Source organism: Hippichthys cyanospilos, chromosome 11 (assembly GCF_059441005.1).
Source record: "Hippichthys cyanospilos isolate Australia breed blue-spotted pipefish chromosome 11, RoL_Hcya_1.0, whole genome shotgun sequence".
NCBI lineage: Eukaryota > Metazoa > Chordata > Actinopteri > Syngnathiformes > Syngnathidae > Hippichthys > Hippichthys cyanospilos.
In genome coordinates, this window is record NC_142379.1 from 4,374,018 (window position 1) to 4,394,214 (window position 20,197).

Genomic DNA, 20,197 nt, shown 5'->3' on the forward strand with positions numbered 1-20,197 from the left:
TTCTATACAGTTTTTATGTGTTATAGACTAAGCCATAACCCGTATAAATGCCATAAAAAATAATAAACAATTGATTTCCTTAGTTTCCTTTTTTGTAAATGTTAAAAAAGATACAGGTTTTGGAAAACGTATACAATTTTTATAGATAATATTCTTATTTATAGTCAGCGCATTGAGTTGGGGGGGGGGCAAGAAACATGGACATTACTCATGCTTGAAAATGGCACTGACATTCTGAATCATAAGCTTACAAGATCACTGTTCGGCCAAAATTCATATGTGGGCATTACTTTTGTGATTTCTTTTTTTTTTTTTTTTTTTTTTTAAGTGGGTAGACGTCAAAGTTTTTACGCTATGGAAAACACGTCACTCAGATTTGACGAGAAGACAGCATGTGTCTTTCCCCAGGATGTTGAACATGCAACTGAAATCTATAAATGGACTGATTTTTGTCATCCGTCCGCATGAAAGCTTTTGAAAACATTACATCACTATTACGCCATTACCGGATTTCTTTAGGCTGAGAGACAGCCCGAATTTGACCGTGAACATCGAACTGTCAAAACATTTTCACTGAAATACTCGACAAAAAGTCTCAGATGAAGGCGCAAATTGAAATAATCGATACATTTTCTATCATTTTTGTCCACGTTAGTCATACTTTTGACAGTGGTTATTTTAATTCCGCTTGTTGTTTACGTGGGATGGTGAAACCTGACTGTTATGTTGGAGTGGACAACAATGAATATGAGGGAGAGAGAAAAAAAAGTGAGGCAAAGAAAATGAGGGAGAGAAAAAAAAAGTGTGATACTGTTGTCAGAATCTCTCAAACTTAATACTACTGCGTCAGTAGTAAACTAATACATCCATATATACGTACATAAGCATTTGATATATATGTAAAAACATCTTCATTTCAGTTGTAATAAATACTTTGAGGCTTCCAGAGTTGTCTTATTCTTGGAACAAAATGTCTCTTTGAATGTTAAATGTTGCTGCCCTACTCCATAGCCTAGCTTGAACTCCCCCTAATGAACAATAATTTAAGTGGGAAATAAACAAAAGGAAATGTCGCCGTATTAAAAAGGGAAAGTAGCAGTCAATAAGTTTGGTCGACTGGACAACAATCGGGCTAAAACGTTTTTGCGTTCTTTTCAGCTTTTGGAAAGGAAAACGCACCGTCAGCGATTTTGCCTTTGACTCTTTTTGTGTTTTCAGCAGATTCCCCCCGACAACAAAACGGCACGTGTGCGCGCGCCATCCCGTGGTCGGTGGCGCCCGCATTGTTCGCCGTTTCCCCGCGCCAAACAAAACTTTCGCGCCGCTCGCAGCGCCGATCGGCCTCGTCTGCATGCGCGTGGAATCAGCACAGCGCCGCTCCTCTTGGCTTTGGGAAAGGAAAGCACGCGCGCCAGGTGAGAGAATGTCGGGGGAATCGTTTGAAATAAAAATCCTGAAAAAAATGGGTGTAAATTATGTTTGTTTTTTTTGTTTTGTTTTTTCAAAATATGCTCATTTTTTTTTTCTAAATTTTTAAACCTAAATCTGTAAATAATCTTTTGGGATTTTTTTCTCAAAAAGCTTTTTCAACTCATTACTTAGCATTTTTGTTGGTGAAAAATTCGTTTTTTGGCTAAGATTTTTTTTAAGATTTCTTTTTCCGAATACCCAAATTTTGTAAATAAGTATTAAAGTTGCCAGTGGAAAAAAAAGTAGACGTCTCGTTTGTAGTCAAGCTGAAGAAGTTTTTTGGATTTGATCATTTTTGCTTCAGAAAAAAGTGAAAAAGAAAAAAAGAATGTGTGATTTTTTTCCCTATCTGGGCCATCACTTTGACGATTTGCCAAAATATATATTCAGTTGAACTAATGAAAGTTCTAAGTATTTTGTTCTAAAGACAAATGCATTTTTCTATCCTCAAAAAAATGTATTTTTTCTAATCTATTAAGATACTCTGTATACCATTTTTTAAACTCAAATTAGCTTATAGCTTTTTTTTTTAATTTTTTAAAAATGTTACTTCTTTTTCCTTGAAACATTTTTTCTGGAACATTAAGATTATGTCAGAAAAATATATTTTCTTCGACTGGTAACAAGAACAAAATATTTTTTGGGCCAAAAACATAATTTTCTCTGAAAATAACACGTTACAAATACTCAGAATATCCTGCTGTCTTTCTTCTAACAATAACTCATTTTTACTTTTAGTTGATCATTTCAATCATTTTTGTTGCCTCAGTATGTACAGCTTCATGGGAGGCGGCTTGTTCTGCGCCGGTGTGGGCAACATCCTCCTGATCGTCTCCACGGCAACCGACTATTGGATGCAATACCGCCACTCCAGCAGTTACATGCACCAGGGCCTGTGGCGCTACTGCGTGCCCGGCAAGTGCATGACACACACGGACAGCATCGGTAAGGCGTGCGCACACACATATGCAAATGAATTTCAGAACAGATTCACTTGAGCCAAATTGTTTAAAAAAAAAAAAAAAACTCTTTGACAAGAGCGCTACTGCCATCTACAGCTGGGGATGTGTAATTACAATTAATTGTGAGGCCAAAAAGCGAATGGAATGGTTCCATTTTAAAGTGCGCCATCTTTGAATTGAAACGTTCTCCCTTTTGTGGCGGGCAGCGTATTGGGACGCCACGCGGGCCTTCATGATCTTGTCCCTGCTGGCGTGCTTCATCGGTATCGTCATCGGCGTCATGGCCTTCATCCACTACTCTTCTTTCGACGGCTTTGACAAGACCTTCGCAGCGGGCATTCTCTTCTTCATCTCCTGTGAGTGCCTAAATGTCCCTACGTCCGTCCTTACGTCCTCATTTCTTGACAATTAGTCGCCAACTATTATTTGACATGATCATGTATTTTTCCATTTACCCACTACATTTTTCCCCAAATTTTGGTCAAGACATCTTTTGTTTTTTTAATAATGCGTACTGACAAAAGTAAACTGTTCTTAAAACATTTTTTCTTTTGTCTTACCAATAAGTCTCAAATATTCAGATGTTTTTGAAACTTTGTTCAAAATATATCGATGTTTATCTTTGAAAAATAAACTAATCTATTCCATTGAAATATTCCAATTCCGAAATGCATTTCCACATTTATTCTTCAAATAATGGAAATGTTATTTGATTTTTTTTCTCTCAAAAATATGGTTTAAAAATAAATAAATAAAAACAAGTTATTTTCAAAGTCTACGTTTTTTTCTAAATCAAACTGTTGGAATGATTTTTTCTCTCTGGAAAAAAAAAAAGAAATCACCAAAACCATGTTTTGTTTCATGAATTAGATTTTTCTCAATATTTTTCCCACAAAACTATACGATTTGAAATGTAATCACTCATAAGACAAATCAAATGCTAACGCTTTCGCAAAACAACTTTTTCCCCCTAAAATATTCACTAAATAATGTTCTAGATATATGTTGATGCCCTCCCCAAAATAAATATGCATATATTTTTTTTTTCCCCTGGGAAAAAAAATATTCAGCTTCGAAAAATTTCAGGCCAACATGTTTTCACTAACTGGGTGAAATTTCAGCCCCTTCGCATCACTTTTACAATGCTTTTCTCGTGATATGAAATTTCTTTGATTCAAAGGACTGGACAAAACAAATTCATCTTTTTTTAAATATGCGCCTAGGTTTCTTCGTGCTGCTGGCCATGGCGGTGTACACTGGCGTGACGGTCAACTATTACGGCAAACGTTACGGGAGCTGGCGCTTCTCCTGGTCCTACATCATGGGCTGGGTGGCCGTGGTGCTCACCTTCTTCTCAGGTACTCCTCTTCACCATCTTCATCACCAACCACTGACTGCGGCAACTTTGAAAAGTCCTGATTGCTTTGTTGCAGGTATCTTCTACATGTGCGCCTATCGCATGCACGAATGCCCACGCAACTCAAACTCACGCTGACCTCACCGAGAAATGCCGTGCCGACTCCCAACATCAGTTCCTCTTCAAGACTCATGAATATTCATGAGCAAGCTCAATAAAACGCTAAGCGCATCTGACAGGTTGCTATTTTGTTGTCTTCACTCTATCAGTTGCTTGTTACGAAAAATGCATAGAACACCATTTAAACCCTAACAAGTGAGGCAATACATCCTTTTTAATAAGTAATCATCTTTGCATTTATTTCTGTAAAAGTAGACTTCTCAGAAAATGTCACTTCATTGTTGTACAACAGCTTTCTCCTCAATCAAGACTCATTAAAATATTTTTTTCCCTCAAAAATAATTTGAGAAACTGTTTTCTGTCAGCACTGACTTGATTCTGGAACGTTTTATTTTTTAATTGTGCAAGCTCAAGTCAATTCCCTTTGGCAGTAAATGACAGGAAAATAACGTTTCGTACAAAATGTTTCGCGTATTTATTGCTGAATTTCCATGTGGCCTGTGACGAATATGCACTCAGGAAACATCAAATTAATTCGAGAGCCAGTTGTTCTATGAGCTAGTTGAACCGTAACACCTGAGTACATTTTAGTAAGGCGAACGATACTATACGACCAGATACAGAACTTCATTTCAACGGTCGTTTAACTCCAAAACTTCATTACAGTATAGCAGCCCAGTGTCTTGGATCTAATTTCCTGCAATAAAGTTAGATTTAAAAAAAAAAAAAATCATACTCACCATGGATGCTGAAACGCCCATCATCTTTCGCTAGCAGTGCTGACATGGTCAATGGGCTAGAGTTGTTTTATCGTGAAAGTGGCAAATAAAGCTTTTAACAGCCAGCAAGAAACGTTTCCGACTCGTCACAATTTTTCTTTTGAAAAGTCCGCCTTGTAGAAGGACTTTTCAGTTTAAACGCATTTGTCCTCTCCGGATTTAAAAAAAAAAGTAGCCACGTGAGTAGTTTTAAACCAATCAGAGAACGACATCCTCGCAGGCCTTGTTAATTATTTAATCATTTTCATTCGCAATACGTTAATATATAGTCTGTAATGTGTTAACTAAATTATTTTTCATGTAAAACAAATACCTTTAAAAATATTTTTCTGACTAGTAAAATCACCACCCATAAGGCTTAAGTGCCGTTTAATCACAACTTTTCTGGATCTGATTTAAACAAGCTGAGTCGTGATTGTGTATTACCTACTTCCTGACAACGTTCGTTTTTAGGTTACTTTTTTTTTGAGACATTCATGGTACATTATTTTTTTATTTATTTATCACTGTCAAATTAAACGAAATATTTCTTTATGTAAGTTTTTATTAGTGATAAGGAAATGAAGCCTCGTGAATCACAATTGCTATTTTTTGCTCTTTTAGCTGACACTATTTTAAAAGAGTGAAACTTCCCACTGCATTAGTTTTTATCGTTACACCAACAGTGCCATCTAAAGGGGAAAAATAAACATCACAACTGGTTCGCCGGACTTCAATTACCATTAGAACGCACTGGCATTGTGATGTTATTTTAAATCAATTAAGCGGCAAGAAAACCAAGACATTTTCTGCATAATTCATATTTTACAAGTGTTTAGTCAAATATCAGTATATAATTTTGTCGAACGTTTTTTTCCACGTATGTTTTACTGCGAATAATGACTCCTATACAGTATTTATTTATGTGTTTGTTTATTTATTCATTAACTAAAACTACACACATAGCTTAGTTTGGTATAACCACAAAAAATATGCTTGCAACCAAGAACTTTAATGCTTTTGTTTAACTTCATTAAGGAAAGGTTTTGCAGAAAAAAAAGAAAGAATATAATTCAACATGCAACACCGAAGAATTGTATTGTGCACAAAGAAGAGCCCAAACCCAGTGAGAATACCTCAAAAACCATCGCGGAAAAAACAAATGGAGTCGAATAAAGGCATTGACAGTTAAGGCATACAACATCTGCCATGATGGAGCCGTTTGGGTTGAATCCACCTCTTCAATGGTGGATCTGGCAACCTGCTTCACCGTTTTCATGACCGGCTCGTCCTCAGCCTAGTACTCCTCTGCCTCGCGCACCAGGCGGTCGATTTCGTCCTTGCTCAGACAACCTGAGCGGAAAAGTCAGTCAGTGTTGAAGTTTGGGGTAGGAGAGACGACCAAAAACATCCATCCATCCATTTCTAAGAGCCGCTTATCCCCACAGGGGTCGCGGGCTTGCTGGCGCCTATCTCAGCTAGCTTCGGGCAGTCGGCGGGGGGACACCCTGAATTGGTTACCAGCCAATCGCAGGACACACAGAGACAAGCACCCAATCACACCTAGGGACACTTTAGTGTGTCCAATTCACCTGCCATGCATGTTTTTGGTGTGCAGGAGGAAGCCAGAGTGCCCGCGGAGAACCCACACAGGCTCGGGGAGAACATGCAAACTCCACAAAGGAAGGCCGGAGCCAAGTGGATTTGAACCGTGAGGCTATTCACTGCGCCACCAAAAACAATAGAGACAAAATTTGTCCCTACACCTTTTGTCATTCAGTAACCTATAAGTAGTAAAAAAAAAATAGTAGTAGTAATAAAATAAAGTCGAGCGAAATAAACCTTGAAGTCATAAGAAAAAGGATACATACCTTTTTTTGTTAAATATATACTGAAATTTTAGATCTTTCTTCCCTTACATTGGTGGAAACTAAGTGAAGCCAGAACCACAGCACACAATATGAGTCGGCCCAATTTGTTCAAAAGTGATCAGTACGAATGGCAACTGTCTGCATCAAAATCAGTTTATAAATTAAACTGACTTTGAAAACTAATCCTGCTTTACAATAACTTTGCCCACCTCCACGACTTGTTTGTTGATTAAGGTCGGATGTTGTTGTACGCACCTTTGTCGCCGGTGACGGTGATCATGCTCTCCTTGCCGGTGCTCTTCTCAACGGCGCTCACATTCAAGACACCGTCGGCGTTGATGTCAAAGGTCACCTCAATTTGAGGAACGCCGCGGGGGGCGAGGGGGATTCCGGACAGCTCGAATTTACCCAAGATTTTGTTGTCTTTGGTCATGGTTCTTTCGCCCTCGTACACCTACAAGAATTAGCCGCTCGGTTCCTCGTTTTGAGACGAGCTGGCGTCGGCGAGCCCGACCTGAATGAGAACGCCGGGCTGGTTATCAGTATAAGTGGTGAAGATCTGCTCCTGCTTGGTGGGGACGGTGGTGTTCCTCTTGATGAGCTCGGTCATCACGCCGCCGGATGTCTCGATACCCAAAGAGAAGGGGGCCACGTCCAGCAGCAGAAGATCCTGAATATTTTCAGACGTGTCGCCAGACAAGATGGCGGCCTGCACAGCTGAAATAATGGGGGAAATTACATTCCAATCCATTCAACTCCCATATAATAGAACCTCAAATTGCATGTTTTCATTGTCACATTATTTTTTTAATGACTTTCCAAATAACACCCTCCGACTGCTGCATTTTAATGTAGGTCGTAGCTAAGTTTTGTTTGTAAAACATTGCTCAGCCGGTGATCCAAAAGAATCAATTCATCAAGTCTCGTGCATTTATTTTTGGCTTATCGTGACGTTTCTGCACCACCGAGAAAAATAAATGATGAAATGTGTTTATTGAAAAATATATATTTATTGCTCACTTGAGAAGTTTGTTTGAGATATAGCAGTGCAGGCATTCGTTATGTGTGTAGGTCAATAATTTGTTTTCTTTAAACGTTGATGTTCTAGTGACATTGATTTAATATTTTTTTTAAACGATTCTAGCAACTGAAAAGCCAACTCACAATACTAACTGATCAAAATAGCAAAAATAAAAATCTTTCAAAGTGATGAATCAAATGAAACTTCAGTTGTTGACTTTACAATATAAACTAACTCTGGACTCAACCCCTATTTGTGGTGAACTTCTACCAGGTTTTACTTTGCTAGTTTTATTCTACGGTGGCTATTATGGCGAATTCACTCGACCTTATGGAGTTTGGAAACAACCGGGATGGATTCCATTGGACCTCGATGAGCAGACGCGAAGACCATACCTGCACCGTAGGCCACGGCTTCGTCGGGATTGATGCTCTTGTTCAGTTCCTTTCCATTAAAGAAGTCTTGCAGAAGCTTCTGGATCCTAGGAATGCGCGTGGAACCTCCCACAAGGACAATTTCGTTAATGGCGGACTTGTCCAGCTTGGCGTCGCGCAGCGCCTTCTCCACGGGTTCCAGGGTGCCGCGAAACAGGTCCCCGTTGAGCTCCTCGAAACGGGCCCGGGTGATGGAGGTGTAGAAGTCGATGCCCTCGAAGAGAGAGTCGATCTCAAGGCTGGCTTGCGAGCTGGAGGACAGCGTGCGCTTGGCCCGCTCGCAGGCCGTGAGCAGGCGCCGCATCGCCTGCTTGTTTTCGCCGATGTCCTTCATGTGCTTGCGCTTGAACTCTTGGACGAAGTGGTTGACCAGTCGGTTGTCAAAGTCCACGCCGCCCAGGTGAGTGTTGCCGCTGGTCGACTTCACCTCGAAGATGCCGTCATTGACGATCATGACGGACACGTCGAAGGTGCCGCCGCCCAGGTCGAAGACGAGCACGATATTGTCCGTCCCCGACTTCGGCGGGACGCACGTAGCGTCGGTGGACTCGTTAATTCAAATCAGGTGACAACTTCATCAAAGCGTCGCTGACATCTCACCTTCTTGTCCAGGCCGTACGCGATGGCGGCGGCGGTGGGCTCGTTGATGATGCTAAGGACATTCAGCCCGGAGATTGTTGCCGCGTCTTTGGTGGCCTGGCGCTGGGCGTCATTGAAGTAGGCGGGCACGGTCACCACGGCGCTGGTTACGGTCTGCCGGAATCAAAGCGCATATAATGAAGTGGACACTGATTGGCTGTCATAACCTGATCGGTTCCTGTTGTTTGTGGGAAAGATTATGAATGGTAAATTTAAAATAAAAACGAGGCAAACTTAAATGAGATTCAGCATATGCTTCTTTGAAGAGTTTGCTCACCAAAGAATCTGTACGGGTTTAGCCTACCGCATAAATGCAAAGCACCTAGCTGCGACTGCAACCTCAGCTAAGGTTAGAAACGAAGATGCTAACGTAGCAAGCCACAGCAAAGCTCTTTGGCAAACTAAACTTGAGGACACCCAGAATTGAGTCGGAAAGGACGGAAGCTCAACTGTATTATTTTCATTTCTAATCATTTGACAAATGAAAAAAGAAAAGTTGCACCATTCCTCCTAATAGTTAAATAAATAGTTAAAACTAAAGTTTGCAGCTAGCACTTAGCACAATAACATGACATATCAAAAACTGTTGATTTTTTCTCAGAAATTTAGATTGCCGGTGGATTGAAAGACGAACAAACCTTAATTTCAATATTTGAAAAATTCATGGCAACACTATGTTTTCTATTACGTTGACAAAGCTATGTTTAGCCACTACATAGCCAGATTCTAAACAACATTTTCCCCCAGGTTAGCATGTTTTAAAATGATATGACAACATTATTCACTTCCTCCAGTGCTTGTTTTCAATTGACTAGCTGCAAAATACATTTTGTCGAAAGGTACTATTTTACTGCCTTTATATTTTCACTGTGGAGTAAACCGATAAATCCTATACGCTAAAATGCTAACGTTCCTTGAAAAACACTTCCGAAAGAATAGGTATAAAACGTATTACAGGAGGACACGTCATGTGACTTTCCATACCTTGCCGAGGTTCGCCTCTGCAATCGCCTTCATTTTTAGGAGCACCATGGAGGAGATCTCCTCAGGGAAAAAGGTCTTGGTCTCGCCCTTGTACTCGACCTTGACTTTGGGGCGCGAGCCGTCATTGATGACAGTGAAGGGCCAGTGTTTCATGTCGGCCTGAACCACTACATCATTAAAGCGCCTGCCGATGAGCCGTTTGGCATCTGATTGGAACAAAAATACAATTTTTACAATTAAAAAATAAATAAATGAATAAATCAAACCTGGCCATGAGTCCGTCCAATTATTTCATACCAAATATGGTGTTGGTGGGGTTGAGGGCCACTTGGTTCTGGGCAGCATCTCCAATCAGCCTCTCTGTGTCTGTGAAGGCAACGCAACTGGGCGTGGTCCTGTTGCCCTGGTCGTTGGCAATAATCTCAACTTTGCCGTGCTGAAACACGCCAACGCAGGAGTAGGTCGTGCCCAGATCGATACCAATTGCTGGTGCGTTGGCCATTGCTGCAGAAAAGAGAGGCGGAGAAAAAAAACATCCCCCATCATTATTACTGTAAGTACTGTGTTCCTTTGTTTGTCACGGTTAATGGAGAGCAGAGCACCCCCGCAAAAAGTGAAATCCGCAAAGTAGCACCCCCACCTCCACCCCATGGACATTGTTCGTACAGTACGTAAATGAAGTCTATGAAATGTGTTTAGGAGAACCCTTCCTACTTTTCTTTCCATTAAGCACCACATCCCCAAGTGGCCTAGGTTATATTTGAAAAGAAAAAAAATCGGATCTGTGTCACACTGCCATCAAAAGATCAAATACAGGTTGGATAGGAGCAAAAAAAAAAATGGAATTTTGTCACTTTCAGAGAATCAGCGCTTGACAAGTGTGCCTCATAGGGTTTAAGAGCCGAAAGTCCCAGAGGGGTTTATCTAAAATGGAGGAAGAAATGCTCATGGGCGTAACTTGGACCCCGCCCTGAACTCGTTAAGAGCAGGGAGTGGCCCCTCGTTTCACTCAGGCAAACAAGTTTTAACATTCAATTTCCTTGCAGAAATGTTCAATATTTAAATGACACAAAACTTACAGTCGCACTTCACGTGCGCCATTCACTTTAAAAAAAAAAATGCAATGCTGGATTTGGCGATGCCCGAAGTTGCCAAAGTAGTTTTGTTACATCGCAACGTTGGATGTTGCGACAATTAAAGCCAATAACTGACTGCCATTTATGATGCTACAAAACTGCAACAAATGACCCAAAATGTGTCATTTTTGTCCGCTTCCACATGGGCGACTATATTCACTTCCGAAATGTGGACTTGTTCTGGTTCAGGCTTCCCCCCCGTCTCTGAAAAGCCATTGTAGCAAAGACAAATGCAAATTGGTCATACCTCTTTTTACAATTTACCGTTGTACTTCAATGAGGCTGCGGCGCTGCTGGACCGGTCCACTCACGCACTGGTGATGACAAAGACTACAGAGAGGAGGACTGGTTACGCCAGTGGTCTTTAACCATGCGAAGGGAAGGCGGTACCCTGGACGCCCACGTTGACGGTCCAATGGAAGAAAAAAGAATTTGCTGTTGCTATCCAAAAGAGGGAAGCTATTCATTTTTTAGTTTAAAACCAACCGTCCACTGGTTGTCAATCAACTGTAGGTAATTATTAAGCACAGATTTGACTGACAGATGATATACAGCTACTGGAGTTACCCCACCCTTTCTGCTCTAAGCCCATCCTTAAACAAAAATCTAAAGAACCTTTTCATTTTTGTTAAAACTGTCATTCCAGCCTGACAGTAGTAAGACATTAATAGTACAACATTAATTCATTTAATTCCACATTTTTTTTGTTGTTTCCAACAGTCCAGACATACAATCTATATATATATATATATATATATATATATATATATATATATATATATATATATGAAACTAAAATCTGTAACAATTTCGTTTGTTTGAAAAAAAGTGGAGTACACTAACAGTAAGAACGCTACTACCATCTACTGTTGTGGGAGTGTAATTACAGTTGTCAAAAATAAAATACCTGTCACTGGGGGTCGTTCGTCGTTCGCAAACGTCAGGGTTCGCTCGTTCGGACGCATTGGGAGTTCAACCCTCCTGCTCGGACATTTTGCCCCATGGTCAGTGTGGGTGTCGCGGGTGGATACTTGAAAAGTGGACTGTACAAGTTCACCCACCAGAACACAGTTCGTGTTGTAGAAACATGGCGTGGGACAAAAGCAAAGCACTTCCTGGATCAGTAGCATGATTTGGCGCGCTGTCGGGGGTCACGTGATTATGAAGTAAACCATCGTCACTAAGTGTGATTACATACATGGTTTCATTTGTTGACTTGGATTAGCTGATAATTGCAAAGGTAAAATGTCCTATACGAAGTAGATATTTTACTTCCATTTGGTGATTTTTTTTCCTCCCTTCTGTCGTTGCTTTTGTGTATTTTGGGATCTTGGAGAAATTAAAGCACACTGGAATGAAGTACTACTACATATCATTTTTGGTTTTTTTTTTTTTTTTTAACTTGACAAAAAAGAAAAAAAAAAAAATCGCCTAATCCCTGCTTGGAATTGTCACATCACTATACAATGAGAATGTATAAACTGTTACTTGAGGACTAAGGAACCGCGATGTTATTCTCATTTGATTAAAGGGTGAGATAAAGATGAAACAATCCATGTAACTGATATCCTACAAAAAGAAGCATTTGGACAAGCATTAGGATAGAATTTGGTGATAAAAACGTAAGCCTTCCTCACAAACGTTTTACATTTAGCAAATGAGTTCTGTACTTGCATTCTGATTCCTGGCTTTGGTTAAAATCCAAAGTGAGAGATTTTTCGCCAGTTTTTTTTTTTTTTTTTAATTAAAACTACAAGTAACTTTGGTAAAGTTAAAAAAAAATGCGCTTTCAACCAAGTACAGATGGACAACGTTAATGCTTTTGTTCAGTTTTATTAAGGAAAGGGTTTGTAGTAAAAAAGGAAAAAAAGAAAAGGAATTTCAACGTGCAAAGCCAAAGAATTGGTTCATGTGCAAAGAAGAGCCCAAAGCCAGTGAGAGAACCTCAAAAACCATCAGAGGAAAAACCAAAACAGTCGAACAGAACCATTGGCAGTTAAGGCATCCAACATCTGCCATGGCGGACTCGTTTTAAGCTTAGTCGACCTCCTCGATGGTGGGCCCAGAGGATGCCCCTGTGGGAGGGGCGCCCGGCATTCCTCCGGGCATTCCGCCCGGCATCCCCCCGGCGCCCTGGTACAGCTTGGTCATGACCGGGTTGCAAATCTTCTCCAGCTCCTTCTGCTGGTGAGCAAACTCATCTTTCTCGGCGGACTGAAAAAGGACAAAAACAGAACTGAGGAGCAAGCCTTAAAAACAACCAAGACAAAAGACCTTGTCGGTATTGTACCTGGTTCTTGTCCAGCCAGCTGATGACCTCGTTGCACTTGTCCAGAATCATCTTCTTGTCGTCCTCGCTAATCTTGTCCTTGAGCTTGTCGTCCTCCACGGTGGACTTGATGTTAAAGGCGTAGGCCTCCAGGGAATTCTTGGCGCCCACCCTCTCTCTCTGCAGGTCGTCCTCAGCTTTGTACTCCTCCGCCTCGCGCACCATGCGGTCGATGTCGTCCTTGCTCAGACGACCTGAGCCAGAAAGTCAGTGACAATAACTGGACCGGTTCTGCCACATTCTGATGGCAAGGCAACATAAATGACAACTGGAGTTCCGGTTCAACCACGCGGAAAATATGGGACTTCTTCATCTGAAACTTCCGACATAAAATTCTGCTTTGCTATGTCTTTTGTTGGTTTTGGTCAATTAGTAAAATGATATTCATGAATTGAATCTTTGGGCAGGAGAGATGACCTATTACGATTTCCACTACATTTGTCTACTGTAAAATATTGTATAGAAAACTTTAAGTACAATGGGTAATTTTTTTTACGTTACACACACCAACTTGAGCTCTCCATACATTTCGGTGACATCGGAACCCCAGCACACACATTTGCATCAGCCTGCTTTGTTCACAAGTTATCTATATGAATTGCAACTGTCAGTGTCAAAGAGTATTTTATGTCTATCAAATTGAATTTGTAAAGTAATCCTACTGTTCCTGCAAGTCAATATTGAGCACTCAAGCATTAGCTAGGAGCTAATTTATGCTAGCGGCTGGACTAAATGCAGGCAATGGGTACTACAATAAAACACCAGGGTAATTAAGATCTGTTTTTTAAAGTGGCCAAAATTTGCAATTAAATATCAATTCAGAACATGTCTTAACCAAGCAACAACTTGCGATTCTCCTTCAGCAATTTATGCGGTATGAAGCTTGTCACCACAGGCTTCCGGGTTAAAGCTTTGATGTCAACATGCAAGTAATTTTGTACGTTAATTATTGAGTGTTGAAGTCACGCCATATTTGTTTTACTGTCAAGGAGTAAATAAGCAGTACATTCTCCTGTAAACTGTACTGCCAAAAGAAAACAAAAAACAAGACGAGATCTCACGCTGTGCAGGGAGGAACTTGGCGACTTATTTCCAAAGATTTCGGCCAATCACGACTAACGAGTCAAATTTTACCCCTCCAATCCCCAAAACTGACTACTGTATTACCAGGAAGTTATAATACCAGGAGCTAAATGCGCACCTTTGTCATTGGTGATGGTGATCTTGTTCTCCTTGCCGGTGCTCTTGTCGACGGCGCTCACATTCAAGATACCGTTGGCGTCCACGTCAAAGGTCACCTCAATTTGAGGAACGCCTCGGGGGGCCGGGGGGATTCCGGACAGCTCAAATTTACCCAGGATGTTGTTGTCTTTGGTCATGGCTCTTTCACCCTCATAAACCTGGAAGAATTAGCCACTCAGTTACTCATTTTGTCAGAGGCGGCGAAAGGGGCCGACGCCCACGGGCCGAACCTGAATGAGCACGCCGGGCTGGTTATCGGAATAGGTGGTGAAGATCTGCATCTGCTTGGTGGGGATGGTGGTGTTCCTCTTGATGAGCGCGGTCATCACGCCGCCGGCCGTCTCAATGCCCAAAGACAAGGGGGCCACATCCAGCAGCAGCAGGTCCTGAACATTTTCAGACTTGTCCCCAGACAAGATGGCGGCCTGCACAGCTAAAATAAATGGGGGGAGGGGATTACATTCCAGTCCACTAAGGGAACCTCTAATTTTGCATTCATTTTAATCATAACACAGTGACTTTTTCCCCCTCAGTTCTGTTTTGATCTACACTTTCATGTATATTGGACCTTTACATTGGTTTAAGCAGCTAGAATTTTGGCGCACCTTCACTACCGTGGATCCAAAAGACTCAATTTAGCAAGTCTTGTGCATTTCCGTTTTGGCTGTGTGATGTTTCCCACCAATTGAGGTAAAACTAAAAAGAATTAACAGTGTTCATTTCAAATGTATACCTTTCCTTTTTTTAACCCCCCCCCTTCCCAAATTGGACTCATTGAGAGCATCCTGGTGATTGCCTATTACTAGAAAAACCAGTAGAACTAGAAAGAAACTAGAAAAAACAAAAATCAGTGGCACTGCATTTTTTTTGTTCACCTCATGCAAACTGATGCTCTTCAAATAGCAGAGGCCTTCTTTATTCTGAATAGAATGAGGTTTTACTTTTCTAGTTTTTTTTTTTTGCAGTGGTCTATCTTGTTCTTTTTTACTTTTGTGGCGAATTCAATTGACCTTACGGAGCCTGGAATCCGTTTTGATTGAATCCCACATTCCCATTGGACCTCGATGAGCAAACGTGAAGACCATACCTGCACCGTAGGCCACGGCTTCGTCGGGATTGATGCTCTTGTTCAGTTCCTTTCCATTAAAGAAGTCTTGCAGAAGCTTCTGGATCCTAGGAATGCGCGTGGAACCTCCCACAAGGACAATTTCGTTAATGGCGGACTTGTCCAGCTTGGCGTCGCGCAGCGCCTTCTCCACGGGTTCCAGGGTGCCGCGAAACAGGTCCCCGTTGAGCTCCTCGAAACGGGCCCGGGTGATGGAGGTGTAGAAGTCGATGCCCTCGAAGAGAGAGTCGATCTCAAGGCTGGCTTGCGAGCTGGAGGACAGCGTGCGCTTGGCCCGCTCGCAGGCTGTGCGCAATCGCCGCACCGCACGTTTGTTATCGCTGATGTCCTTCTTGTGCTTGCGCTTGAACTCTTGGATGAAGTGGTTGACCAAGCGGTTGTCAAAGTCCTCGCCGCCCAGGTGAGTGTCACCGGCCGTAGACTTCACTTCAAAAATGCCGTCCTCGATGGCCAGGATGGACACGTCGAAGGTGCCGCCGCCCAGGTCGAAGATGAGAACGTTCTTTTCGGTGCCCACCTTCCGGATGCAGGCGAGATTGGCGTCAGCCCTCAAATTAAGCAACATCGAAGCGCCGCTGAGCTCTCACCTTCTTGTCCAGGCCGTACGCGATGGCGGCGGCGGTGGGCTCGTTGATGATGCGAAGGACATTCAGCCCCGAGATTGTTCCCGCGTCTTTGGTGGCCTGGCGCTGAGAGTCATTGAAGTAGGCGGGCACGGTCACCACGGCGCTGGTTACGGTCTGCCAGAAACAATTGCGCAAGGAAGATACAATGACAATTTTAAACTTCTAGTCATTTGGTAAATGACAAAAAAAAGCCACCATTCTTCCTGATAGCCAAAACAAAATGGTTGCACTTAGGCGTTTATCTACCACAATATGATCTATTTATTTCATTGATCCCCCACCATGATTTAAAATTGAATGTCGATGTTACATTTACTTCCTCTGGTGCTCGTCAAACTGGCTGGGCCCAAAATAACTTTTACCATAAAGGCACTATTTTATTGCCTTGACATTTTATAACACATTGACAGTGGAGTAAAAAAAAATATACTGTATTCTAACCAACCAACTCGCTTGAAAAACACTTATGAAAGAATAGGTGTAAAATACGTTACAGGAAAACCTGTCACATGTGACTTTCCATACCTTGCCGAGATACGCCTCTGCAATCTCCTTCATTTTTAGGAGCACCATGGAGGAGATCTCCTCGGGGAAAAAGCTCTTGCTCTCGCCCTTGTACTCGACCTTGACTTTGGGGCGCGAGCCGTCATTGATGACAGTGAAGGGCCAGTGTTTCATGTCGGCCTGAACCACGTCATCATTAAAGTGCCTGCCGATGAGCCGTTTGGCATCTGAGAGGGACAAAGAAAAATAGTCATTTCAAATCAACTTAAAAATAAAACTGTAAGTACAAATGTTTCATACCAAATATGGTGTTTGTGGGGTTGAGGGCCACTTGGTTCTTGGCAGCATCTCCAATCAACCTCTCCGTGTCTGTGAAGGCAACGTAGCTGGGCGTGGTCCTGTTGCCCTGGTCGTTGGCAATAATCTCTACTTTGCCGTGCTGAAACACGCCTACACAAGAGTAGGTCGTGCCCAGATCGATACCAACTGCTGGTGCCTTGGCCATTGCTGCTGAAAAGAGAGAGAAGGGGGAAAACCAGCTCTGTCATTAAAGCAGTCTATTTCTTTCCAATTGTCAGAAATCATTTCAGTCTCAAAGGACTACTAAAAGTACTATTTCCAGCCTTTTAATAAGTCCGCTAGAATAACGTTCGCCAATTTAGAGGAGTATTAAACGGCCACTCAAAGTAAACACCTAAAGCAGGGGTGTCAAACTCATTTTTGTCACGGGCCATTTTGTAGCGAGAACTTCCTTCATTGGGCCGATATGTTGAGGAAACCAAGTCGATTTTAAATGATCTCATAGTGTTATTGTACACAACAAATTGATGGCTTAGTTGTTTTGAAATCAGAAGTAAAGCATTCTAGTTTGTTCATTTATTGTTTATATTACTGTAACAGAACGAACCAAAAAATCTCAACTTTATTTTTCATTATACACGACAAGCTAGAGTTAAGCAAGGGTCATGGAAACTTACATGATTTGGTTTCGCGGGCCACATAAAATGATGTAGCGGGCCGGATTTAGCCCCCGGGCCTTGAGTTTGACACGTGACCTAAAGCATGACATTGATTGTAATCTATCACTACTGCCAATGTTAGGCGGTAATTGATGTTCTAAATACAAGCTGAAAGCCACGAAAGAGCCAGTCTTTTGAAACTGCTCTTTACATGCTTCATGAATGAAAAGTTTCTTTGAAAGAGCCCTAAGTCCCACCGTTACCAGTTAGATAACTCAGAGGGGTTTGTATAAAGTGGAGGCTGGAATGCGCATGCGCCCAACTCGGACCCACCCTGAACTCGTTAGGAGTAAGGCGTGGCCCATTGGTTCCTTGAGGCCAACAAGTTTCAGGAACATTCCATTTCCTTACGGAACTTCGTGGAAAAAAATGTTCAACTTTTAATTGATATAATTACGAAAAGTTACTCACTGTCGCAGCTTTCGCATGTCATTCACGGAAAACGAATAACGCGACGCTGGACGTAAGGACGCGACAAGTTGCCGAAATCGTTTTTTATTACATTGCGAGTTTTTATGTTGTGACCCTTAAAGCAAATATTAACGTGGCAGACATTTATAAAATCACATTTGATACGAAAAGCAACATATGACTCCAAATGTGTCTCTTTTTTTTTCGCCACCTCATGGTCTGCTATCTTAGTTCCGCAATGTCGCCTTGTTCTGGTTTCAAACATTTCGTTTCCTCTCGTTGACTCAACAGCCAGTGTAGCAAGGATAAATTCAATTTGGTCATACCTCTTTTTACTAGGAGTCGTTTTACTTCAAGGCCGCTGCGGTGCTGCTGAACCGATCCACTCACGAACCGGCGATGTCAAAGACGACAGACAAGAGAAGACTGGTTACGCCAGCGGCCTTTAACTATGCAGCACACCCGCCACAGAAGTCTCCAGAAGGAAAGGCGGGGCCCAGATACCCGCGGTTCCCTTGAAGATCCAATGAAAAAAAAGAATTCGCTGTTGCTACCCAAAAGAGGGAAGTAATTTCACAAAGGAGGCTTTTCCGCGGAAAAGTGGAGTTAATAATTGTGACGTCACCGTCACGTTGTTATACAACCGTGGAAAACTACTAAGCACGGGTTTGACTGACAGATGATATATAGATTCATGTCCCACTCTTTCTGCTCTTAGCCAATTAAAAAAAAAAAAAAATATATATATATATATATATACTGTATATATATATATATATATATATATATATATATATATATATATATATATATATATATATATATATATATATATATATATATATATATATATATATATATATAATTGTGTCATAATTCTTAAAACCGTCATTATGACCTGACAGTAGTTCTTTCAATTAGTCATTCATTAGTCAATCATTAGTTCTTTCAATTCCAAAGACGTTTTTATGTCTGAAGTAATCAATGATTTATAGTAAATACAAAAAAATATTATTTATTACTTGATTCCTTTAGTACCAGCCATTTTAGAGCTTCCCTTAGTGAAACACTAGTTATTATTTGATTTTTGATAGTATATTTTCATGATTATTGCTGGATGATGGTCTTAAAACGGCCGGAAACAAATGATTTAAGTAATTCATTGTATTAATCCTGAACAAATCAATTACTTTATATACAAAAGTAAGTTAAAGTTGATACTTAGTTACCTAAAGTAATTGATTGCTTTAGTAGTGAATGTATCTAGTACCTGCCATTTTTAGAATCTTTCACCAAAATCCTCCAAAAAAAATTGGAAAAAATATGAACAAGTATCTGTGATTGTAAAGTTGGTCTCCTAAAAACGTGAAAAAATGTCTTTGCGATTGAACGACTTAAATATGACAATGGGCACTTAACGGAATGTGACCTAGCTAGTTATTGCGACCCCGGAAGCGCTAAAGAAATTCTTTTCCAAGTTGAAACAAGCCGGACAGTTTCCTTCACTGCTGACAATGTCCACATTTTTTTTCTTCCTTGAAAGGCGTGCCTAGAAATGAACAATGCTATGATAAAAAAAAAACAAAAATACTGTCTGAAATAATTGAATCCAATTCTCTCTAAACTGCTAGCAAATGACATGAATAATGTATCTATTTGACCTGCAACATAGCAGCATTAGATCCTTGTTGAAGACTCACTTCGTCCAATTAGATTTGTGCATCACGTTTTGAAAAAAACGTAGCGTCACAGTGTATAGATAGACGATGAGAGCACAAGCGTGGAGTGTGTCACCAGTTGTTACCCCCCCATGTACATTTATGTTGCACACTGTAACCATTCTTACGTACCTTTATTGTCTTATGCTCTCGTTAATGTGTCACACTCACTGTCACATCACTATGACAGTGAGTATGGCAATACCACACATACTGTGAGAAGTAAAAAAAAGAAAGAAAAAAAAGGTAAAATGTGATACTTTTATTCCATGAGCAAACAAGAGGAAAAAAAAAAAGAGGAAAAAAAGTCGTTTTGACCCTTTTGGATTACCATGACGTGAATGTCTGAGAAACATGAAGAAAAAAATGGAAAAAGAAAAAGTATGAAGAAGTATGACCATCAATCACGGCTCAGCTTGCGAGGCGATATAGAAAATATTGTTGTAAACAAAATACGTACTGTATTTGGG

General features: G+C 41.1%; 3 protein-coding genes across 4 annotated transcripts; 1 reads left to right on the top strand and 2 right to left on the bottom strand.

Moving 5' to 3' along the window:
- Window positions 1–1,276: 1,276 nt before the first annotated feature.
- On the top strand, window positions 1,277–4,025 carry lim2.3 (lens intrinsic membrane protein 2.3). Its single transcript, XM_088427619.1, has 5 exons — window positions 1,277–1,415; window positions 2,240–2,415; window positions 2,639–2,788; window positions 3,656–3,790; window positions 3,866–4,025. Exons 2-5 carry the CDS (start codon window positions 2,241–2,243, stop codon window positions 3,925–3,927), a joined length of 522 nt encoding a protein of 173 aa, XP_088283745.1. The 5' UTR covers window positions 1,277–1,415; window position 2,240; the 3' UTR covers window positions 3,928–4,025.
- A 1,647-nt stretch (window positions 4,026–5,672) lies between these two features.
- Window positions 5,673–11,853, bottom strand: LOC148415492 (heat shock cognate 71 kDa protein-like). Its single transcript, XM_088427932.1, has 9 exons — window positions 11,660–11,853; window positions 11,000–11,143; window positions 9,914–10,120; window positions 9,617–9,822; window positions 8,594–8,746; window positions 7,955–8,510; window positions 7,053–7,255; window positions 6,794–6,992; window positions 5,673–6,020 (listed from the first exon to the last, which is right to left on the bottom strand). The coding sequence occupies exons 3-9, from the start codon at window positions 10,116–10,118 to the stop codon at window positions 5,965–5,967; spliced, it is 1,578 nt and encodes a 525-aa protein (XP_088284058.1). The 5' UTR covers window positions 10,119–10,120; window positions 11,000–11,143; window positions 11,660–11,853; the 3' UTR covers window positions 5,673–5,964.
- Window positions 11,854–12,569: 716 nt separating this feature from the next.
- Window positions 12,570–18,501, bottom strand: LOC148415493 (heat shock cognate 71 kDa protein-like). Of its 2 annotated transcripts, none has more exons than XM_088427138.1 (9): window positions 18,336–18,501; window positions 16,880–17,086; window positions 16,601–16,806; window positions 16,037–16,189; window positions 15,411–15,966; window positions 14,554–14,756; window positions 14,283–14,481; window positions 13,043–13,275; window positions 12,570–12,966 (listed from the first exon to the last, which is right to left on the bottom strand). In XM_088427138.1, the coding sequence occupies exons 2-9, from the start codon at window positions 17,082–17,084 to the stop codon at window positions 12,790–12,792; spliced, it is 1,932 nt and encodes a 643-aa protein (XP_088283264.1). In that variant the 5' UTR covers window positions 17,085–17,086; window positions 18,336–18,501; the 3' UTR covers window positions 12,570–12,789. The 2 variants fall into 2 exon arrangements, with proteins under 2 accessions (XP_088283264.1, XP_088283263.1); XM_088427137.1 differs by having other exon boundaries at window positions 16,880–17,089.
- Window positions 18,502–20,197: the final 1,696 nt, after the last annotated feature.